The sequence below is a fragment of the Sciurus vulgaris genome (genome assembly GCF_902686455.1).
Source record: "Sciurus vulgaris genome assembly, chromosome: 3".
Taxonomy (NCBI): domain Eukaryota; kingdom Metazoa; phylum Chordata; class Mammalia; order Rodentia; family Sciuridae; genus Sciurus; species Sciurus vulgaris.
This window is the reverse complement of record NC_136463.1, coordinates 179,969,778-179,994,740: the sequence shown is the minus strand read 5'-3', so window position 1 is coordinate 179,994,740 and position 24,963 is coordinate 179,969,778. Positions and strand designations below refer to the sequence as shown.

The window sequence follows — 24,963 nt, the reverse complement described above, 5'->3', positions numbered from 1 at the left end:
ACTGCAACTGTGTATTGTGCCCACACCTAACATGGTATTGGGTTTGATCTGTATCTTCTAGGAAGGCTTACTCACGTGTCCACGGGGGGCTATTTGTCTGTTACTCAGATCCTCTGATTGCTCATTCGGATTGTCTGATGGGCTCTTATCAATGATCCTGAGTGAATATCTTTATTCGTATAGTTTCACAGTTTCTGGATCGAGGATGTGAATGTCTCAGAAATGAGATGGCTGGGTTACAGTGTTGGTCACATTCTATTTACTTGTTTGGTTTTTAGAGGCTATGTAAACTTTTGGTTGAAAGAATGGGCACTCCTTCTTTGTTGGATGAAGTTGTTTCTGTTGCTAAATCTGTCTGTCAGGAGCAAGCATTCTGGGTATTTGGCGTGCACAGCATTCTGTACTGGGGAACAGACACATTATAATAATGACGACGTCAGGGCTCCTTCCTCCTTCAGGCTACTATTTCACCAGAAGAGCAGGCGGTAGCTGACACACAGAGTATCCTGGCTGATGTTGAGATGTCTGCGGTAATTTCTAGAACAGTCTAGAGAATGTCGATTTCCGTGACAGTTGAAATACTGGAAAAGTGTTCATGGAGAAAGTAGATTTGAATAAAATGAGATGGTGCTTCAAAGCAAATTTTCAGTACAGAGAACACTTCCGGTTAATTTTCTTTGCCTAACTAACTCTTCCTGGAGATAAAATAATGCTCTTCTGTTTCCAAATATTAATTGCAACTAAAGTTGTGATGACAACAGAGATTTATAACTGATGCTCTGTTTTTTTGAATTTTTGCTCATTTTAATTCTAAAATTAAATTCGGTAAGGAGCCCATTGGAATAGAAATCCTTTCAGAAACGTTGCTTCTTTATCCCTTAATATGAAAAGTATGAATTTTTTATTAGTTTTGACTGAATTACAGTTTATTTTTGCCTGAGACTAAACACGGGTTTCGTAATGGTGCGTGCTGCGTCTTTTGCCAGCGGGTGATGCGTGTGTCATTTCAGACTTAGTTTGAAGTGCGGACCTGCTTTTCCCTGACCAAACAGGGTGTTCCGGAGGCAGATCTGGACTCCGGAACAGCTCCTCGCTCCTGGCAGTCTCACCTGAGTGTCGGCCAAAGTACACTGGCCGGCTGTTGTCCCTTTTGAAATGACAGGATTCTGGTGTCGCAGCTGTAATTTCTTCCATGCATTAAGGCGAGGCCTCTGTTCCAGAGGCCCTCAGAGATTTGTAGGGAGGGGACTCAGACAGGGGGACGGAGAAGTTGTGATTTGGCACAGCAACCTCGTAACCGCGGGGATCCCAGCTGCTCTCCGTGTACCGTGGCGGAAGCTGCTGTCTTCTCGGGGTTCAGTATTTCAGGGAAGGATGTTTGCCTTGGGACTTGATGGACGAGTTCAAAGCTGCTTGGCGAAGTCCAGGTTGGGGTGGAGGGTGAAGGAAGACGTGCTTGTCAGAGGAAATGGGATGCTCAGGACAGTGTCAGGTGAGAGCCTAGGGTTCCCAGTAAGGGGTGCCCTGGAGACTCAAGAGGAGGTTTCCCCCCTCCCCCACCTGGCACAACAGTAGTGCCCAGAGTGTTCTCTGTTTTCAAGTCTCTTGTTCATAGGTGTCCAGTGCTAATGGCCAGCAGTGCCACACGACAGGTATTTTCATAGAGAGACCAGCAAAGCTGAGCATATACAAATGGGAGAACCCAAGTGCTCACGGGGTCTTGGAAGGAAGACCATCTTGATTCGTGTCCTTGTCTCTGGGGAGAGTCGCCTTTGTGCGAGCCTGCTGCCAGAACTCTCTCAATGGATGCCTAAGGCACCCAAGATCTCATCTTTTGAAAACAAGAATTAATGGGCTACAATTATTGCCTGAACATCCCACGAGCACTCAGACATGCAAAAGACTGAAGTGGCCTATTATCTTGGGCACTTTCATCCAATTTATTTTACTGAAGACTTTAAGTTACAATGTTGACACATCTGGCCTGCAATTTGCCTTCAGCCTTACTTGAATGATGTGGGAGTCTGTGCTAGCTGAATGGTATTACCCTGACTGCACTGGCCCGTGCGTTACTAGAAACCCGGGAAGATCGTCTGAGGGCTTCGTACTTTAGGTCGAATGGGTTTTATTCAGGTTTCAGACACATCTGAACTTGGTGTAGCTGTATTTCCCATGAGAGCAGAAAGTCTTTTTTAGACACCAGTTCCCATTGATCAGTCCCCTGGGACTTGTAAAAATGTGAATCTTTGTTTCATGATAAACATTTTGAAGCAGATAAGGTTTTCCTTCATTTTATCCTTTCAGTGGAATCCATGCTATTTGAGAATCGGTAGGGAAATTGAGACTTCTGGGAGAAGAGGTCGCACACACCCAAAGGAAGAAGAATCACCAGACTTGTGCTAATCTTAGAGTTGGTTTGGTCTTTGATATTACTAAGCAGGAAGTTTCTTTTAAGTCCCAGGAGACAGACATGGCTAGGGGGGCTATATCTCACCAGGCACAAAACGGCAGGGTCTGGATTGTTGTCCCAGGAAGAAAGGAAAAGGCAAAGACCTAAAAAGCCCTCCAGAACAATGTCTGGCAGTGTTATCGTTAGTGACTTGGATATGATGGGCAAAGGATAGAAAGGAATTAAAGACCGTCCGTTCTCAAATGCTTGGCTCAAATAAGTTGCGGGTGCAAACATAGATAGGAAGATCTGTTTCTATCCTCTTACTTCTTTTCCTCCTTCTTGAGCCCAACTTCTTAAAGCATTGACAAAGAAAAGAGAAAATCCCAGCAAGGGTGATTTCAGTGACTGCCTGATGAGTCACTGGGTGTGGCTGTTCATTTGCACAGTGTGAACCAAGTAATGAACCAGAGAGCAGATGAAGTAAATACCATGCCCGTATTATTTGCTTTATGCTTATTTTTTCTTGAGGCTGAAAGAAAAGACAGGGATGCAGTTATTTACACTCTTATCTACATTAGAATGGAATTTATCTTCCTCTTAAGGGTGTGGGATGTGGGGGGACTAATCCAATACCCATCTTGCTCTCCGGTGACACCAGCAGATATCCCACCCCTCAAGTAGAGCTTGACATGAAATGTTCTTTTAAATTGTAAAAGAATATTGTTCATTGTAAAGTAATGTAAACAAAGTAGAATATGTAGATGCAAAGTCAAAGTCATCTGTTCAGGAAGTAATCCAGTCCATATTCAGGCATTTGCATACATACATACTGATAAATACACACACACACACACACACACACACACACACATATAACATTTTTAAACAAATGGGACATTTTCTGGTTTTACTCTACATATTTTTTAAAAGCCTCTTTTCTGTTAATGTGTGCTGAGCTCCACAGAGTTTGGTTTATTTCCATGATCAGTGCAAGGCAAACTATCCAGCAAGTAGAGACTGAATTTGGATTAGCAGTTCTTCCCCTTACTGGCCTTGTGATGAGAGATTCTTTCCTTGGGTTCCTCATTTGTAAAATGGGGAAATAAGGGCATTTATCTCACAGTGTCTTTGGGGAGAATAAATCAGACATGAAGCAAAGCGAGGGCCTGCAACGTGCCCCATGCACGATGCATGTCCAAGCAGTGTCCAGGCGTGGGATGGCTCCTTTCCTCTTCGGCAGTTCTCCACAGTAGATCTGGGACTTGCCAGAATATCTGATTCTAAATCCTCACTTTTGGTGTGCTGCTGCCAATTATATTAATATTTTATTAAGGTTCTCTCATTATTTTCTGTTTCTTTTGGAGACTTAGATAGAAAGCATTTGCCATTAAAAATTTTTATCTTTGAGGGTTTTTTTTTTCTTTCTTTCTTTTCTTTGTGTGTGTGTGTGTGTGTGTGTGTGTGTGTGTGTGTGTGTGTGTGTGTTCTGTGCCCTAGGTGTTAGGGACACGTAATCAGAGAAAGTGCACATAAAAGTTTTTCTAGGTCATGTGGGCAAGGATTGAATTTATTTATTAAGGAACCATGTCTTTATAAGAGTAAAAGTGGAAGTCATGTTTTACAACAGTAAAGTCAGGAGTGGGCATGCGTGTGTGCACACATGCACACACACACACATCCCAGAATTGGTCCTCCCACCATCCCGTGTCATTCAAGCTCTTTGCTTTCACAAGCCACGGAAGCTGGAGATTCCTCCATAAGTCACCCCTTTGTGTCTGTTTCTCTGCAGGAACCCACTGCGAATTGTACAAGGATCCCTGTGCCAATGTCAGCTGTCTGAACGGAGGCACCTGTGACACCGAAGGGCTGAATGGCACCTGTATCTGTGCACCAGGGTTCACAGGCAAGTGATCTGTGCACTGGGTCTTCAGGTTTAGAACCGAGCCCCTAATATTGCAGAGGCTATGATAGCTCCAAATCCTCCGTGCATAAACGATTGCAAAATGAAAATACAATTTATAAGATGCGGGGAGGTAATACTCAGGTGAAGATCTATTTTAAAACAATCGACTGTGTGTCATTAAACGAGGCTCCTCTGAAATGAGAGTTTGGTGCTTAGATTTGCTGAGACTGTCATTGCTATGTAGTTTCAGAGCTATAGCTTTGAAACATGAGAAATGAGCCCTTAAGTGAAGACCAGAGAGTGTGCGTGGGAATGCAGGTCAGGAAGGAAGGAATGTGTCTTCTACTGAAATTGCATTCAGCTACTATGTTTCTTTTTATTGAATGACATTAAAAGTAACAGAATTTTGAAAAGTCAATTTTGGTGGTGGGGAAAGTTAGGGAGACCCTCCAGATTGAGGGGCTATTTCTGGCACGAGTACAGATGCTGCTAGAGAGGGTCAGGAGGAGTGGGCTGGGAGAGCGTGTGGGGGACCCTGGGCTGGTTCCCAGGAGCCTTGAGGGAACAGTGTCAGGAAGTCACTTCTCGATTGAGGTGTACAGCCTAGCTTGGGGTCTTTCTTCAAAGCCACCTCTTCCGTGAGCTTCAGGGAGTTGGTGAATCTCCAAACGTGGATGTGAAGTGTTCCATGGACATGTCTGTGCTGAGAAGAGGTTCTTAAAATTTCATCAGATTCTCAGGAACTCTGAAACCAGTGGAGTAGGAAACGTTTTCCCAACAGAACCCAGGAGCCCTGAAATTTAAAGAGCAGCACAAAGTCTGTTTTCAGGGCTTTGCTTACCCAGCAAAGGCACAGGGTCACTCTGGTCTGCAGGTTGGGAGAGGCTGACTCTCAGGTGTCCCTGGAAGAGTGGGCAGGTAAGCCACCAAAAACAGGAGCTCCCCAGGCACCTTGCTGGCCTGGCCCCTGCTGAGCCCCTGTTGTCTCCAAACCCTGGAGAGGTTTGCAGAGCCTCCTCCTCCTCCACCCCAGGGGAGCCTCATCTGTGCTCTGGGGGAAGAGGACAAGAGCCTCCAGGTGGAAGAAGCACCTCCTGATCTCTCTTTTATTTATCTGTGCCATGCTCTGTGCTTTCTTTTTTGATTTTCCTGGGACTGAGAAATGGGCTTATTCCAGAAAACGATTCACAGATGGTTTTGTTTTACTGAACAGTTTAAAAACACACAGAGACATTTATATATCAGTCAGGGGCGGTAAAAATAATACTGGGGAAGTATTCTGGATTTTTTTTTCCAGATATTTTTATTCTATCAGTAATAAAGGACATGGGAGGAAAAAAAAATAGAAAATATGGGACTGTAGAAAAATCCACCACTTTAAACTGCACTACTAGAACATTATTATTATTAACATTTGGATAATTTAGATATTCCGATATTTTCCCCAAAGGTCTAGGAGTAGAGTAGACAGTAACTAGTGTGTATTCATGAACATCAGGAGCATAAAAGAATCAAACTACCCATTACTAATATGTAACCCATTTTTCACTTAAAATATATCTATACCATGTGTTTTCATATTAAGAAATATGCTTCTATATGCTTCTCTGTGTCATTTTTACTGGTTGGTTGTATATCCTTGTATGAAATATCATGATTTTCTTCACCCACCTACAATTTGACCTTTCCCTCTTGTAAACAACATCAACAGGGATATTCTTGCACACTTGTGTTCATATTTTTTTTTTTTTGGTATAATTTCCCAAAAACATAATCTCAGAATCTAGGCGAACACATACCTGTTTCCACGTTATTCTCCTGGAAAACAAAACAAAACCAGACAAAACGACAACAAAACAAACACACAAACAAAAACAAGAATAAACATCGTGCCGACATTCACTCCTTTAAGAGTGACACAAGTATTTATTTCATCATTTGACACAAATATTCCAGATCCTCGTCTGGTTGGCAACAGTGCCATTCTAATGCTGTTCTAATTTGTCGAGTTTTGATTCCTGTGAGGTTGAAAATACAATGTATTTCTTGTCATCAGTGTTTCTTCTTCTCCGAGCCTTCTTTGTCCAGACCTTTCATACTAATCTTTATTCTTCTTGATTTGAAATAGCCTTTTGTATTAAGTATATCACGTTTTATCTGACAAGGTCATAAATATTTTACCTTTTATATGTGTCTAAAATGTCTTATTTTGTACATATACATTTTAATTATGTACACCGAATATCGATACTTTCTTTTGGTTTCTTTTGTTGTCATTTCATGAAAGATTCTATCCATCAAGACTATAAATATTCACCTATATCATCATAATCATGTGTGACTTTATTTTGTGCATTTACATCTTTATTCTACTTGGAATCATAACCTCTCCTCTGGAATCTTTAGCAAATCCCCAATTGCCTGCTCAGCACACACTCCAGGGTATCTCAAACACCTCAAATGATAGATTCTCTTCTTTCTTCTTTAAATATTTGCTAGTTTATCAAATGTTGTTACTACTACACCAGACTGTGCTGGCCAGAAACTGGGGATCGTCCTGACACCTCTTCTTCCTGTCGACGTGCATCCAGCTGCGGGACTCCAAATGCCTCCCCCTTGGCAGCATCGGCCCCAGGCCGCCTGTGCTGCGGGCAGCCCTCGACAGCCCCACAGCCGTTCGCCAATCCCAACCCGTTTCCACATCATAGCAACGTATCCAGATCTATTCCATCACCATGTCGATCATTCTAGCTTTCCCTTGTGGATGCAGAGACCATACATATTGTCATCTAATCTGGCCTATTGGCATTTTATTGTCCTTTAAGAGTAAGTTCAAAGTCCTTGTGCTGATCATTAAGGCCTGAGAGATATGGTCCCATCTAGCCTTTCCATCTTTGTCCTGGGTGCTCTGCCTGCAGGGTCTGGAAGACACCTCACCAGGCTGCTCTCAGTAATGTTTTTTCCCGTCTCCTACCTTCCGGTCACTTCTGCTCACCTTCCACCTTGGCCTCCGCTGCACCCATGTGCACTCCGCCAGCAGGCCCACCCCAGGTGTTTCTTCGCGGTTGCCACTCTGATCATAGGGAGCAGAAGGATTCACTGAAGTAGGTTCAGACAGCACTCTGCCTGGTCTTTGGAAGCAACAAATGCCAATCTATTCAGCCCTGGGAAGTTTCCAGCTTGCAGAAGACCACAGAATAGCTGCAGAAGTAGTTTGGGGAATTGTGCTGCTAATGTGTTTTACAGAACACTGGTCCCAGGAGATGCGCCATGGAAAAACGGTTCTGTGTCCAAATAAATTTGAGATGTGGTATATGCCACATGGAAATTCCTAAAGGATGCTCACATTCTGAGGGCTCTGAGCAATCTCAGTCAAGAGTCTTATTCACCTTCGTTTATTTTCTGAATATATTAGGTCATAGAACCATTTTTCTCCTTTAAGAAAAAAATCTTTTGTACCCTGAGAGCTATTGTTCCATGGGAGAGGTTGATAAAATATTAACTCCTTCAATATAAGAAATATAGTAGCCTCTGTTCTTAGAGGTTGCTGCCTTGGAACCAAATAATTTTTTATTGTACTCAGGGTTTAACAGAACTTATACTTTGTCAACTAGTTAGTGTTTGAGAGCTCCCATATTGACATAATAGGATGAATTAAACAAACGATTGTAATTTAATTAAAGGGACTCGCTCCTTTGGGTCCAGACCCTTCAGTCTCAGGTCGGCAGGCAAACCCTGGGATGTGCTGTGTGGAGGACAATTTTTTTTTTTCTTGCTGATCTTGGACTTCTGATTGAAAATAATCCCCTCTAATGCTGGAACCCCTGTTCCCACCATAAGGATCTTCTCCTGGGCTAGGTCCTTCCTGCTTCCAGCTGTTGACTTACCTTGGGTTCACCTGGTCCCCAAGGCTTTGCCTTTCTGACAGGCGTGTAGCTCATTGTGGTTTTAAATTTCTGTGATGATGAATGATGCTGAGCATCTTTTCATGTGCTTATTTTGATACCCGATAGCTGCTTGGGTCAGTCCTCTCTGATCTTCCATCCATTTCCTGACCCTGTCACATTATGAAGGCCGTGTACCCTCAAAGTGACTTGCAATCCTCACTGTGGACCCCGATCACCTCCTGAGGCTGTGTTGATCGGGGTTCCCCACCCTAGCGTCCTGTCCCTCCTTTCCTTACTTTCCTCTTTGGAGGGAAGTCACTCTGAGTAGCCCACCCCTAATCTGGGCAGGGGTGGGTTGTGTTCCCCTCTCTGAGGATGTTGCAGCTGCAGAAACTCTTCAGAATTCTTTTTGTGAGAGATTTGTTTTTGCTCCTTCATTTATTTGTTTATTCAGTCATTTATTTATATTAATGGGGTGCTCATGGGTGTTTATTTTATACTCTGGGTTACAATTTAATACTTTTAAATATGTTTTGTTGTTCAAAATATTTCTGCTTTGGCCATTCGGAGCTCTTTCAGTTGGCTCAGTGTTCCTTTCACATAGCCCCATTATGCGGGGTGGGCATTGTTGCTGTCTTTTGTTTCTTCAATTTTTTTCTTCTTTTTTTCTTTTCAGTACTAGGATTGAACCTGGGGGCACTTAACCACTGAGCCACATCACCAGTCCTTTTTTATTTTGAGACAGGGTCTTGCTTATTTGCTTAGGGCCTCACTAAATTGCTGAAGCTGGCTTTGAACAGGCGATCTTTCTGTCTCAGTCTCCTGAATTGTCATTGTTTTTTTTAAATATATACTTTCTAGACCTCAAGTTGCTCCAGTCTTATCCTGGGTTTTTCCTGCTCCAGTCCTAAAGAATTACCCACTTCTCCAAGGTTCCTGGATTCCTTATTAGATAATGATTTGAGAAATAAAGATCTGGGTACTAACATGCTTACCACTTCTGGGGTGTCATTATTTTCAGGTCCTCTCAGCTGGTAGAGCAGTTGGGTATGCTAACCTGCACAATATGCACATCTATGAATGTTGCGCCTGGAGCCCTCTGTACCTACGGGAAGCCAAGCACAGCGATGTCTCCAACTCTATTCCATCCCCACGTGGATCATTCCAGCTGTCTCCCCTGCTTAGGTGTCAATTCCCACTGAATGGCAACAGTCCTGGATCCTGCCCTCATATAACCATTTACTTAATTGGTCAGTTCCAGCACACACATATAGTGGTCTCAAAATTGTTAACTGGTGTCCAGCTCATTCTCATCGAGTCTGACCAGTGCTACTCACTCTGCTACTAAGGTCAGCACGTCCCCATAGCATTTGTTAAACACTTACCTTCTTTTTCCACAGATATGTCCTTTCCTGGGATTTTCTAACCGGAGGTTCACTTTTCTTTTCTTCGCCTAGAGAACATTTTCTGAAGCATTATTTGTTGAAAAGACTGCTTTTTCTTCATTTAATTGCTTTTGAACCTTGGTCAAAAACCAGTTGGCCATTTTTTATGGGGGTCGATTTAGTGTTCTCCATTTTTTTTGTTGACTTGTATGACTATTCCTCTGCCAGTGCTACTCAGCCTGGTTACATAAAAGCTATTGTAGCTACATAGCTATTAAAATTGGGCAGAATGTTTTCTAGGACTTTATTCCTTTTTTAGTTCTATTTTTTTCCCAAAGTTGTTTGGATGCTGGTCCTTGTGGGTTAATTGTTGGGAGAAACAATTTGATTGTGTTTTTTTTTTTTTAAGTGCTGATCTTTCTCTGTGGCAGGTAAGTTATTTGCCAGCCTGGTGGATCCTTTCAAGGTTTGTTTTACATTCTGGGGAGGTGATTCCAGTATAGCCTTTACTCTTAGGACAGTTTTGCCCTCATGCTAAGAAATGAACTTTTGTGGCTTTATTGATGCAGTGGGTGGCCAATGAACTGTGAGATTTTGAATACTTTCCAATCTTCTCTGAGTTTGGAAACTGCTCATCTTCCATTTTGTTTGCCAGACTCCTAGAGTTTCATCTCACACACAGTATTCAGCATGGAACCCAAGGGACACAGCATATTTCTGGTACTCTTTGTCTGAGTGGCTCTATCTTCTGTATTTGGTCTTCCCTACAAATTACCTTGGCCTCCACAAACTCCAGTCTTTGTCTCCTCAATTCAATGAGACCGTTGTGTTCTAAATTGGCCCCAGGCAGAGATCCAGGCTGAGTGTGGAGCTCAGCTGCTTTATTTCCTTCCCTGCAGCTGACGTCCAACTCTTAAACACGGTTTTATTTTTCATGTATTTCAATCCAGTTGTCTAGTTGTTTATAGTGGGAGGACAGGACAGGGTCTGGTTACTCCATCTTGATAGAAAAAGTTCCAGATAAATTTTTAGATATATCATCTGGAATAAAATTCTCATGAAGTATGAGGGGATCAGAGTGGAGGTATCCACTTCCATGCCTGGTACAGGGGCAGCCGATGTGTAAGATGAGACTTTAGGATGATGGTCATCAATATCATCCAGGGTGGATTCTGTTAACCCAAGGATTTCTAACAATAGTGACTTTCAATTTGTTTTGTTCTGTTTTGCATTTCCTAATTTTTCTGGAGAAGGCCTATGGAATTAATTAGGACTCTTGTAGACTTGCATAAGTGCTACCAAAGATACATACTATGAATATTGCCCCTTAGAAAGTAGTAGATTAAAAAGAAATTATAACCCATTTAGAGCTCAAACCCTGGTTGCCAGTCCTAGGCAAATAGAAATTTCATTTGGCATCAGGAGCGGTGGTACATACCTGTATTCCCAGCAACTCAGAAGGCTGAGGCAGGAGGATTCCAAGTTTGAGGCCAGTCTCAGCAATTTAGCAAGGCCCTCATTAACTTAGTGTTTAGTGAGACCCTGTCTTCAAATAAAAAAATAAAAAAGGACTTGGAATATAGCTTGGTGGTAAAGTGTCCCTGGGTTTCAGCCCCAGTATCTTAAAACAAAATCATTTGGTAACTCTTTTCACAAATGTTATTTAAGAATCATAGTGGTTTAAGAGCAACTGATATTTTTCTAACTCAATTAAAAAAAAGAAGAAAAAAAAAAGAGTAAGTCAGCTAAAAAGTCAACTGGCTCAGGCCAGCAGAGACTTGAAGTTTTATTGAGTTAGCTATTAGTAAGGAAACATCATACCCAGCACTAAGAACTCTTCTAATAAAATAAGCTGAAATTAGTACTGGAATTTCAGGGTATTGAAATGCACATAAAAACTTAATGCTCTTAAATACGCAGAAATGTAAGTGAAGTCACACTTATTTCCCATAATTCATAATAAGCCTTGGAGCATTTTGTGTCAGCTGATGGCAAGAAGCACAGTCACTGTGGTGGAGAGCAGTGGAGAGCAGTGGCCCTCCACAGGGTCTCCTGGTTGGAAACCCTCTTGGTGGCCCCACGACCAGTCACCCCATCTCCCTCCTGTGCTCCCCATCACCTGGATTCCACCACAGGACACGGTGAAGGCCCCAGGCTGAGAGCCAGGGGAACTGATTCAGCTCCGAGGGCAGGAGAGCCATCTGCTGACCAGGCCATTGGGGGACAGGTGGAGGCACACAGCGGCACACGCATCAATGACTGCTGCTGACCTGTCTGGGTGAAGATTATGTGGTTATCTCGTTCATCCCAAGTGCAGCTCCAAGAACACCAGGGCAGAGCGAAGCAGCATGACATCAGTCCCACACTCTCTCTGGACCCCAATTCTTAGGATCATGGCTTGCAGATATTTGGTGATATTTTCCCCATCCTCTTCATTTTGTATCAACTCTTTCCAATCTGGTGGTTCCCAAGGACAGACCATTTTAGGGATCTTGGACTTCTGCCTATGTTGGAGCCCCTTAGTGATCCAGGTCCAATTTGACTGCTCTGAATTTGGCCCTCACCTCTGTGGAGGAGTTCTGGACCAGAGCGGGCTGGACAGACCCAGCCCACAGCTGCGCAGCTGCTGAGTTTAGGGAATCAGCTGGGTATGACGTTGCAGTGGACTTGATGGGGCGGAGGGGGACTTTTGAGTTTTGCCAGCCTATTGAGGTAGGGGAAGTCAGGCCACCTCTGGGGCTCTTGCTGTGCAGGTAACAGGGCATCTCATTTAAGAATCTGCAGTGTTCAGATTTCCAGCTAAAGAAAGCCATCTTTAATAAATGCCTCAATTATCTTGTCTTCCTAAGTGGCTGGGATGTTGTCCTGATGGATTCATCCATCAAGGTCTTTGGTTTTGTCCTTCAGCATTTCTAGCACATTCTTGTTTATGTGACTCTTCGACTAGTCTACCCTGCAAAGCCATTTGTAACAGTTTAGTCTCTGTCCTTTTCCACTCAGGGCCATTACCCTATTAATACAAAGACAACCTTTGAAATAGGTTAGCAAGAAGCAATCCATTTCACGTCCTTTCTATTGAAGTAAATGACTGTATTTATTGCAAGAAACAAATTCATTTAGACACTGCCAAATTATAATCACCCTAGTATGACCGAGACATAGCAAATATTTCATTCGACAGATTTTACTTTAAAAATGAAATAGTCGGATGCCAGGTACATAAAGACTGTGAGATGAAACAGATGTGAAATATTTTAGTGTGAGATTCTCCCTCTAAAAGCATCTGTGAGTGACATACAGCAGTCTTACAAATGCAAAGTAAACCAATAGCACTTAGAAAAGCAATATAATGTTAAATAACCCTGGAAGTAATTACCTGAATATACTGAAATATTGGCTTTCAAAAATGGACAAAATATTTGATTTTGCTCTTCTTCATCTCTGACTATAGAAATGGTGGGCTCTCATTTTTCATCCCTTTCTGCATTTAAGCAAACGAGGGCTTATTTTGCAAATTTCCTTTTCTCATTTTCAAACTTTTAAGAGAGACTGTCTCAATTTGAAGTGTCCCTTTCAGTTCTGATGAGAGGCCTTTACACATGAGAACATATTTGATGTGTCTGGGCTCATCACGATGGCTGTAACATCACTTAAAGGTGGCTTTGTTCATATCGCTTTGGTAACAAGCTCTTTCCTACAAGTTGATGTTTGGCTTAGAGTGACAGTGGCCCTGGGTCATGGTTTGTAACTTTATACTGTTTCTCTGAAGCCTTTAAGGCTGCCTGGGAAGGCTGGATCTTGTCAGGGTCAGGAGTTTGGAGCTGCATTCTTCTGTATGGGGAAGGACAGACTGGAGGGGATAGTAGCTTCCAGTGAGCTGCCACATCTCAGAAAGTCAATGTGAGAGCTGAGCTCACCCCCAGCTCCACGACTGTCTGTCCTGAGCTGGACCTGCTGCTCTCCAATCTGCATGTCCTCCAGGGATCTGGAAAGTAGAGGAGATTTTATTAATTGACTCAGGCTAGGCACACAGCTGTGTCCAGAAGTGAGTGTCCAGTCTACACATGCAAACACTTGGCTACAAAATTATCATAAACAGTGAGTTTTTGGCTTTCTGGGGTTTTGGAAAAATAAATAAGATTCAGCTGCTAAAAATCCAAAATAAAATAGACTTCTTTAACAAATTCAGGAACCTAAGTTTGCTTTTCTGATCAACCTTGAAGGGTTTATTCAGACTTGGGAATCAGCTTCTGTTAACTAGTTAATGGAATAAAGGAGAGATTCTTCTCACCAGTGCTAATATTTTTTCTCTTTTAGTTTTGCTTAAATAAAAGATCCCTTGTCTGAAATTTTTGAGGGTTTATACAAATAGCAGGTTGGGCTCTGCTGCTGGAGGTCATGGTTAGCCGCAGGTCTCCGTTTTGCCTGGGAAGTCTTGGAAGCTGTGAGTGCAACTAGTTCTTCACTACTTTTCCTTATCTCCCTAGGTGAAGAGTGTGACATTGACATAAACGAATGTGACAGCAACCCTTGCCATCACGCTGGAACCTGCCTGGACCAGCCCAATGGCTACACCTGCCACTGCCCTCACGGCTGGGTGGGAGCCAACTGTGAAATCCGTAAGTATTTCTGCAGTTGTCTTTTCCTTCAGCAAGAGAATGCCAACTGGGACCAGAAAGTCCCCGTGTCACCCATGAGCAGCAAGGCCCAGGGGACAAGTTACCCTGAGTGACCGGTGAATGCCGATCCCAGCCTCATGCCGATCCCAGCCTCATGCCTTTGCCCCCCGTGTTATGCTGTCCTCACTCCCTCCTGAGTCCATCCAGCCTTCCCATCAGGATGAGAATTTTCAGATGTCATCCAGAGTTCATTGCTACTCAGGCAGCCAAAAATGTGCTTAACAGAGAAGCGTTAGAATCATATCAAAAAAATAGAGTCTCTGTGTTGAAAAACTTAAGAAGCAACACAGAATGTAAATTCACTTTGCACTTATGTCTTCAAAAAGTGTCTTCGAAAGTATTAGGTTCCATCGGTTGCCTAGAGGACGGCCTTACAAGTTTAAAAGCACTGGGGCCTGCTTCAAGCCACGTGTGGTGTGGTGGGTGAACAAGCAGGAGTGTGAAAATGTCGGGATCAAGGTTTAAGATATTTAAACAGATGAACCAGCACGGAGGCAAAAATGAGAACATTTTCAGTTACTTTAGATACTTCTCAGAATCCAACGTTGAAAGGTATTTTCTTCTTCTCTGGATCAGGGGAGTTTGATCCTCTGCAGTGGACAAAATCCAACCATGCTGGTTGGGGGATGCGTCCTTCCTGTTCCAGGTGCTTCTCTTCACTTGAGGGATGTTGCATCAGCTCGCCTTCCTGGGCCCTCTCTCCTGCATTTGCTCCTTGTCGGATAATAATAACTTGTCAGCAGTGTGAGTTTGGAAGGAGGCAAATAAGCACCCTTAGCCCCGCTGTGTGAGAGCTACCTGTCTGGAGCCTCTGCTCCTTCACCCTGCAGGGTTACAAGCTCAGGCCCCTTGCCGGTGGTCCAGTACTGCCTGTGGCTGCAGCAGGTTGTCGAACTCTGAATGTCGGGGCAGGAGGTGTCCAGTTCTAGGAAACTCTTAACCCAAATGCGAAGCAATCCTCTAACACCGACCTGACCAGTAGCAAACGTGCTACTTGACCCCTCCTCTGCTTACTCGTCTTTCCTCGTGGTTCACAGCATGAGAAGGAACGGGGAGCTTCCCCGATGTTCCTATGCAGAGGATCTTAACTTTCTTTGCTAAAGGTGGGTAAGAAACACTCCCGTGTGAAAACACAGAATTCCAATGGTAAAAATGCTAACAGCTGCAATTTGGTACAAGACACGGAGGTTGAGTCTAGTGCAATCTGTTGGAAAGGGTTTTAGGCTTGGTTCAGGGCCTTGGTTCTTACGGTGTGACTGCATCTAGTGGCGCTGAGTTTACTTATCTGTAACGTGGGGCCAGTTTTCATTCTAAATTTTGATAATTCTATGAGGTGAAAAATTTTGTGCCTCGGGGTAGAGTATCTTTAATATATGAAAATAGAATGAGCAAAGTCAAGAACATGCAGGATATCCTCAAAAAATATCTGAAGAAAATTTTATGCAGGTGTAGAAAAAATATCTAAATTTTACATCCTTTTAGTGATGACAATATAGGTAAAAGATGTATAAAGATGGAACGGGAAAGAGGATTGTTGGCTTCAAAGTCCAGCTCCATCCTGTTCTGGCCACGTGACCTGGGCAAACAAATCGACTCCTCGGAACCTTACTTTCTCACTTGTGGTTACTCTGGGCCCACCCAGATAATCCAGGACACCGTCCCTATCTCAGGATCCTCAATTTAATCAATCTACAGAATCCCTTTAGCCATTGAAGGTGACATATTCAAGGATTCTGGGGATTAGGGTATGGACATCTTGGGGCACCATTATTCTGCCTACCACACCACCCCATCAACAGTCTCTCTTTCCTGCTACTTGTTCTTGAAAATGATCCTATTTAAAGATTATTTGGAATCAATTTTATCCGTCACAGCATTGTCCTAATCATTTTGACAAGAATGTGCATAAATGTGACCACACCCATTGAAGGTGAGAATCTGAATGGAATGGATGCTGCTCTCGCTACCAGGGAGCTGGGTTCCAGGCCTGCCTCTCCTGCAGCCTACCCAACCCCAAGATCATGTGAGGTCATTTCATCTCTCTGGAGCTCAGTGTCTTCTTCCATAATATGAGGGACTCCGTGACATGGTTAATGTTCACACTTCCAGCTCTAGTATTATAGGGTTCATCCCCCAAATAATGTCACAGCATGCCAGGAATCACAAATGACAAGGCAGAGCCTTCCTTCTACCTTTTTCTGCATGGAACACCACAGAATGTTTACTGTCACATGCAAAAAAGAAAGAAAAAAAGGTTCAGAAAACAACATGGAATACCCACAAATACCTAGAGTTATGTGCATATACTGACAACAGATGCCTCCGTGAGGGCTCTACATGTGGAGGTGAATCAGCTTTATCGTTAAACACCACTAGACAGTCTGAACCCCCAGTAGGATTTATATGCAAATGAATACCATTTTTGCTGCTCTTCAGTTACCTCCTGTGCCCAGTGTTTGCACAAGTAATGTGAGTTTCTTAGAAATTTGCCCCTTTGGAGTTATTATTTGGTCCCCAATTAGAATAGAAGCAGACACCTAGCAGACTCTGCAGTTATCAAATGTAACAAGAGAAGGGATCCAGGACCATCCTAATGGAGGGGTCCAACTGCTCAGGGTTGCTCTGAGGCATTTGTTCTAGAAATTAACAGCAACCCTGGCAAAGTTTTCATTCTCCACCACTTGTTTTAATCAGCTTGGGACTGATCACAGTGTTTTTCCTGTGGGCATTAGTGAAAAGGGAAATATGCCTTCTTAGAACCAAGGTCTAAAAAAAATCCAATACCTCTTTACATAGTGGAAGTGTTTTGAATCATCTGTGTTGGGACTGACATTTATCTATGCCAGTCACCCTGGATGAATGGGGGTCGGCCAGTTCTGTACATTGAACGGTTGAGTCTATGGATAAACCATTGAATTAATACTATTCTGTGGTTGAAAAATAGACAAGTGGGCTACCATCTTGGATTATGGTGCCCTTGGTCAGTAATCAAGGGCCCCCTCATTGCAGGCCTTGAAGGTGGGGCCTGGGTTATAAGAATTAGTGAAGGGAACCTGCCTTCAGGAGGTACGGGAGGGCCAATCAGAGAGCATGATGGGTGGTCACTGGGCAGCTTTGCACTGGGGCGCTTCCAGGCCCCAGGGAAGGGAAATGCACTCCTGGCCAGAGAAGAAGTACAGGTGCACTCTTGGGCCTCTTCCCCTCTATCAGATGGCATCTAATGACAGCCCAAGACCTCCAGGAGGTGATGTTACGAGGAGGCCCTGGTTATGTGACTAGGTTGGGTCCTTCGGTTCTCTGGTTGTCCCTCTTATGTAAACTGGGATGCAATTCTAACTTCCCTCACCCAGATGCCACCTCACTCTCGAAGGTAACAACTGCTGGCCGTTCATGACGTATCCTTGCAGAGGTGGTCGGGCGATGAGCGTCTCCATTTCCTCGCAGATGATGAGGGTTTCTGTGCACCTCTCCGCCTCTGGCATTTGTTTTTAATAATGTATCTTGAAGGTTCATCTGTGTTGGGTCATGCAGATTTATCGCATTGTTAACGCCACATGACAGTTCCATTTTGTTGAGGCTCCATAATTTATTTCATAATTTATTTAGGCAGATGATCCTTCTAGCATACCGGAATGAACATTTTTATAAATGCATCTGTCTTAGTCTGTTTGGGCTACTATAACCAAATGCCTTAGACTGAGTGATTTTATGCGCAACAGAAATTTAGGACCCAAGGGCGACTTGCAAACCCCATTTAATCCATGATTATTTTATTAAGTACTTTGACCAGCAGGAATGCATCCCCACCTACTTCTCAGGGAGAAGGCGCGCTGTGGCTGACAGCTGAGCTCTGTGAGTGGAACTGGTTTCAGTCACCAGGCATCAATGATTGGGTGATAAATGTAGATGATAGAGTGCAATGCCTGGCACGTAGTAGGTGTTCAGTAAATGGTTGCCTTCATATAAGTTGCCTTCATTCTCTTTAGCAACCAGCAGCCTTTGGGTGCCTGCTTAAAATGAAGTTCCCCTATCCCTGATGGAATATTGATATTGTAGATGCTTTTGAATTAATAGCTATGAGTTTCTGTAAGTGTAAAATGTTTTAAGGATAATAGGCATTGTATAGGAGGATATATTGGTGATTTAATTAGACTTTGACCTTTGTTTTGGTGGTGCTGAGGTTTGTGCCTGCCTGGGATGCACTCTACCAACTAAGCTATATCCCCAGCCCATGACTTTGACTTTTCATTCCAAAGTAGATACATCTATCCCTTGAGGAGAATCTCTCCTTCCTCTCTGTCTGAACCATTAGTCGGGACAACATGACACCAGGAAATGTCCTTCAGGCCTTTTGACTGCAACCCACAGAGAGAAACGTATTTTGCATCTTGATTCTAGATATTACACACAGACTAACACAAATGTAACAAGTGTGTCACACTCCGAGGTGGTCTTCTAAAGGAAAAAGGTGAGACATAAAAGATGTTCATTTTTATGGGGTGCGTTATGCTGACTCAGCACATGTATGAATGCATAATCATCAAATCAGGATGATAAGCCTTTCCATCTCCTCAAACATTAATCATTTTATGTGTTGGGAATTTTTCCTCTTCTAGGCATTTTGAAATGTGTCATAGGCTTTTAGCCAGCAGTCACCCTACTCTGCCACGTAGAGGAAGCAGAACTAGTCAGTCCTCTCGCGTCTGGTTGCCCTTTATTGAACCTCTTTCCGTCCCTCCTTCCCGGCCCTTCCCAGTCTCCAGTGGTCACTATTCCCCTCCACTCTCGTGAGAGTGACTTCCTAGTCTCCACGGATGAGCGAGCACATGTGGCGTTTGTCTCTCTGTGTCTGCCTTATTTCTCTCAATGTAGGGACCTCCAGTTGCTGCAAATTATAGTTTCATTTTCCTTTATGGCTTAATAATATTCCACGGTGCATACAGAGCACATTTCCTTTACCTATTCATCCACTAGTGGGCTTCAAGGTTGATTCCAAATTCAGCGATTGTGAACAGTGTTGCAATAAACACAGAAATGCAAGTGTCGTTTTCCTACCATGATTTCATCTCCTTTGGCTACATCCCAGGTAGTGGAACTGGTGGGTCTTATGGTAGTTCCGGTTTGAATTTTTGGGACACCCTGCACTGTTTTCCATGGCGGCTGCACTAACTTACATTCCACTGGCACTGTGTTAAGGTTTGCCCTCCTTTGCCTCCTCACCAGCTTGTCCTTTTTGTCCTTTTGGCGCTGGCCATGCCAACTGGGGTAAGAGGAGCTCTTGTGGTTGCGTTTCCTGGACGAGTGGAGGGCCTGAGCATTTTTTCATATACTGTTAGCCATTTGAATGTCTCCTTTTGAGAAGTGTCTACTTCGACTTTAGCCTGTTCTTTAATTGGTTTATTTGGTGCGTGCATGCGTGTGTGTGTGTGTGTGTGTATGTGTGTTTGTGTGTGTGTGTTTCAGCTTTTTGAGCTCCTTGTGTATTCTGGATATTACTCTCATGTTGGATGAGCAGTTTGCAAATATTTCCTCCCATTCTGCAGATTGTCTCTTAATTCTGTTATTTCCTTTTCTGTGCAGAAGCTTCTTGGTTTGATACAAATTAACCATTTGTCTACTTTTGTTGCTTGTGCCTCTGGGGTCCAACCTCAATAAGCATTGTCACACCAATGCCATGAAGGGGTTCCCTGTGTTTTCATGTAGCAATTTCATAGTTTCAGGTTTCACACTTAGGTCTTTGATACATTTGAGTTGATTTCTGTGTACGGTGAGAAGCAAGGATCTAGTTTATTCTTCTGCAATATACATATATACACACATTCATATGGACATATGTATGTGTACATATATGTGTATATATATCTGTATGGGTATATATGTACGTATATATACCCAATTTTACCAGCACCATTTATTGAAGATACTTTCTTATCTTTTCTGTGTTCTCGGCATAGAATAGAGAACCCAGAAATTAATCAGTTTTCATACAGTCTACCGATTTTTGACAAAGGTTTGATCCCAATACATTGATTTCTACAATCTTTAGTTTGGAAAACACTGCTATTGATTGAGGAGTGAAGTTTTAGAATCGAATCACCTGGGTTTAAACCCAGGTTCTACCACTTATTCTGTGAGTAACCCTGGGCAAGTTACCTCCCCCTAGAATCTCAGTCACTTCCTGCATAAAATGCAGGTAGTAACGCTGGCTACCTCTTAGCTCTATAGGAGGAATAAATGAGTCGACACCTCAAACGCTTAGAATAGTATTCTGCACACGCTGAAGTCGATAAAGGTCATCTGTTAACCAACATGGCGACCTAAACAGCCCAACACCGCCGTCTGGCATCACCACCTGGGTGTCTTGAAGGCAGCTCCAGTTCCTTACCTACAAGGCAGAACTCAGGACCTCCCTCACAGCTGGCCCTGGTCCCTGTCAGGCCACTGCTCCTAGTCCCTCTGCGACACAAGTCAGGACACCAGGGCTTGGTGCCGCTTCTCTTGTCTAGTTCACTCTGCTTCCCACACAGCCTCCCATTCAGCGGCTCCTGACTCATTCCCACCACCCCAGGCCAAGCCGCCAGCTCTGCCCCAGAAGGGCTCCTGCACTTGCCCCTCACACCTGGTCCTCTGTGCAGTCAGAAGGATCATTTCAGAGTACAAAGCTGAACCCTCAGACCCTCCCTCTCTGCCTGCACCAAGCCTGTTAAACTCCTGCAATCACTGAAGACCAAAGGCTACCCTGTGGCTGGCAGGGCCTCTGGCGGCCCCTTCCCCTCCAGTAAGCATGTCCTTCTGCGCGTCCCTCCGCCTCAGTCCCTCCAGCAGCCATGTCCTTCCAGGCCTCTCCCCTGCTCTGCTCTGCTCCCCGCCCTGGGCCTGGGGTTATCTGGTGCTCTGCCTGGGATCGCCTTCACTTTGTCTTCCCCATCCCTGGATGGCGCCCAGTCACCCTCAGGGCCCAGCCAACTGGATGCCCCCGGTGTAGAATCTCTTGATGCTAAATCAGATGAGCACGCCTTGTCCTCTCCTGTACCTCTGCATAGCTCATCCCTCACTGACTCGGCCCAGGTGTACATTTATTTGGTGATCATTTGATGGATCTCTGCGTCCCTCAAAAGTCTGGTGTCCTTAGACCCCACTGCCCTGCCTCCCTTGCTCCCATCCCTGGCCCATTCCTAATTTGTGCGTGTTTGGTGAATGAATCTCTATGAAGGAGAAAATCTAGTCCTTCCCTTCCCTTTTCTGTGCATTCCTCTTCTGGAAACAAAAAAGGGTTGCTACTTAGTGTTTTTTCATTCTCATTTACTTGATTGTACAGATAGCCTTTAGGTGTGGAAAACCTAATGGAATTTGAAATCCACCCTTGCAGTTGTTCAGGGCAGTTAAATATCTCAAAAAATATTGATCTACAAAGTGACATCATCACAAAACACCCTCATTCACTTTCGCTCTTTTTTAAATAACATAGGTGGTCAACGAACTTGCCTATCAACCTTCGCCAAGGTAAAGTAAAAGCGCAGACCTGGGGAACGTATCTAGACTAGATAGACAAGTCAGCGGAAGGCTGTTTGGTGGAGTGGAGGTCATCAGCAGAGGCAGTCTTATTCAACTTGCTGCTGACTGCCTGATTCACCTCCAGCAGCTTCTCCGAGTGTAGCCTCTTCCCAGCTACAGGTGTTGGCGGCCAACTGAAATGTGAAATGCGAAAGCACTCGGAGAAGCACAACATCTCAAACGTTTAGTTTGAACAAATATGCAAAGGATCCCTCAGGCTCCCTAGCGCTACGTTTTCCCCACACAGCTTATGTGTGCATGCTCTTGGTCACGCACCTGCTGGGGCCCATGAGATCATCCCATTCTGCACATTCTGGTTCAGGAGCCTTCCGGGCACTGGGTGGCAGCCAGCATAGTAAATGACTCATGCGATGGGACTCCTGGGATGCAGCAAAGTGATGACTTGCGAGGATGGCACCTGGTTTGGGAGATGGCATTTGCAGCCAGCTGGTGCAGATAAATGTGCTGCCTCTTGGACCAAATATTGGATTTATTCCACATACTGGCTACTAAACCGATTAGCCTGCAGAACACCACCTTCATTCCCATCAGAAAAGTTTTAGATGGTAGTAGAGTGGAATCTGGCTTGAAAGAAGAGGACAGGGGAGGGACAATGCAGAGGCTTTAGAAGAAATTTTGATAAACTTTCCCCCCCACAAATCCAAATAGCTTGGAACACAGAGATTTGGGAAATGGAGCAGATGGAGAGAAATGCAAACAGTGTAGGCAGCTCGGCAGACCTGGAACACAGTGCTGCACAGAGTATGTGATCCAGCAAGGTGGTATTTCTGCAGCAGTGGCCATGTGCTTGTGCACTCACTGTGTTTACACAATCAACACGATGTGTAAGGTGTTTACATCAAGCGTACACATAAGCCGTAGGAACTCATCAAGGACTCCTGGGTCCTCCCTAGTGACCAGATCTGGGCACTCCACCTTGGAGTAGAAACTGTGCTGGCCACCCTCGTGTTGACGCTAAATGCATGTTATACTCCAGCGAGCTTTGGACTCCAGCCTGCGGCAGAACTTTTTAGGGAATGTTATAACACTTGGAAACCAAGTGAATCACGCTTACATTCTCAGCCAGAAAAATGAGCTGTCTCCTGTGCACCAGGTATTGCCAAATGAAAGGGGTGCGGATTTGGGCTTGAGCCTTGGTTCTGGTCTTACAGAACACCTTCTCCCTCCATCAAGGCTGTTTACTTGCTGTGATTTATGTTCCCCGGTTTGCCTGTGTGTGAGTTGGCTCAGATGGAGCAGCAAATGCGCTAATGGCCATTTAGTCTTCCTAAGCTCCTGGAGCTGTCTGGGCTTGGCAGGCAGACGTGAATGGCAAAACCAGGGCCTCACAGGTCTCAGTAAAATATTCAGAAATCAGAGAATCTGGATGCAAAGTCAGAAGCCACTTCATACATCCCCTCTTCTCAAACTCTCTAGAAGCATCCAACACAGGTACATGGCTCATTTTCCTGTTAAGTTTCTAGGAAATGGGTCCGCAGGCCTGGCCTTGTGTTCAGGTGTCTTCCTGAATAATTCCTCAGGCTGCAACTTTTCAAGGTCAAGAAGATGTAGTTAGGATGAGGGGGTGGGTCTAAAGGCCACCAATACTCTCACGGAAAACAGAACAGTGAAGAGGAGTCCTGAGGATTTCACAGGAAGGCATGTCCACTCTTGTTCCCATCCTTCTGTGCATTCCATATCCAGACACCATGCAGAGTGGTGACAGTGGGGACAATGGGAATAAAACAGAGTAGCCCTCCGGTTTCCCGTGGGAGCTCAGCTTCTCTTTGGTCACACCCAGCTCTAATGTGCACAGCTTCCTTTCAAACCCCACTCACCTAAGCTGGAGTTTCCACTCATGTGCAGTCTGTAAATGGGACCTGGTTTGACAACCAGTGCCAACCACAGCAAATCCATCCTGTCCTTCCATTTCCACCTGTTGGTTGGTACAGTTTGGAACTTGGAGGAAGCACACAGGGTAATGCCCGATTGTCCTCAGCTCTGAGCTCCTACAATGGAAGACAGCACACCTCCTGTCCTTCCCCTTCTAGCATGCTGGCTGCTTCTCCTCCTTGGACTTCACCTACCATATGCCTTTTTTTTAAACGTGTTTTCTAACCTATGCTCACAGCAGGCCAGCGTGATCTGCATTGTTATTTTCATCTTACAAATGAAGAAATTGGGGCTCAGGGAGGTCTATTGATTTTGGGGTTGGGACTGAAAGCAGGGTGAGTGTGTTCCCAAGGAACACACTCTTTCCTGTTTTGCTGGGAGACGATCTTGCGAGCATTCCTACCCATAGCTCATTGCTTATAGGTTTTTGACGGTTAAAGGAATATACTATTCTCCTTTAAAAGGCTGGAAAAGATGGAGAAGAATAAGAAAGAAGTTAAAAATCTCTGTTGTTGGGCTTTCCAGTGGTCACTGTGCAGTGACTAAGATCTCCAGATCTGTCTCCATGGCACTCACCCCGGAGGGGTGCCAGCTTCCTGGACCTCCTCTCTGCCGAAAGGGTAGAGAGGATTGCCCATCATCTGGGGGTTACGGCTCAGGGAGGTGTTGTAGAGGCACTTAGTCCACAGCGAGGTGCATGTTTCCCTTTTCACTCAGTGCCATTGCTGTTATCACACTCTGCGATGTCCTGCCTGGGGACATTCTTTCCTCTTCTGCTGTTTACTGAACTCTTTCCGTCTCACCTCTAGTTGAGTATTCAGGTTGTTTCCCACTTGCGGGGTGGGCAGGGGGAGAGGGAATGCAAGTGTGGGGGACCTCTAGTGATATCTGTAACATCTTGTTTTTCAAAAAAAAAATATAGAAATCAAAAGCAAAAATGGTCAAATATTAACATCTTTCAACTCCGAGTGGTGAGTACATGCGTGTCTGTGCTTATTTTCTGAATGTTGACAACTTAACATTTAAAATTTGTGGTGCTAAGATAAGTGTTCTTGCACATAGGGTTTTGTGCATTTCCGGGGGTATTTCTGCAGCATAAATTCTGAAGTGGGGATATCTGGGTTAAAGTATGTCATTGAGTCCAAGAAGGATTACAGGGCAGTTTGCAGTCTGCATTCCTGTGCCCTCATCATCTATCGTCTTCATGATTTTCAAATGATATTTGGAGCTAGAAGGGGAATTGCTGTTTTTTTTTTTTGTTTGTTTTGTT

At 44.2% G+C, this 24,963-nt stretch overlaps 1 protein-coding gene across 1 annotated transcript in view; it reads left to right on the top strand.

Moving 5' to 3' along the window:
• The window catches only part of DNER (delta/notch like EGF repeat containing), a 299,024-nt gene that overhangs the window by 265,765 nt on the left and 8,296 nt on the right, over positions 1 to 24,963 (top strand). Inside the window, exons 10-11 of the mRNA XM_079132624.1 lie at positions 4,182 to 4,295; positions 14,055 to 14,186. Coding sequence (XP_078988750.1) covers positions 4,182 to 4,295; positions 14,055 to 14,186 — 246 coding nt within the window. The remainder of the gene's footprint in view (positions 1 to 4,181; positions 4,296 to 14,054; positions 14,187 to 24,963) is intronic.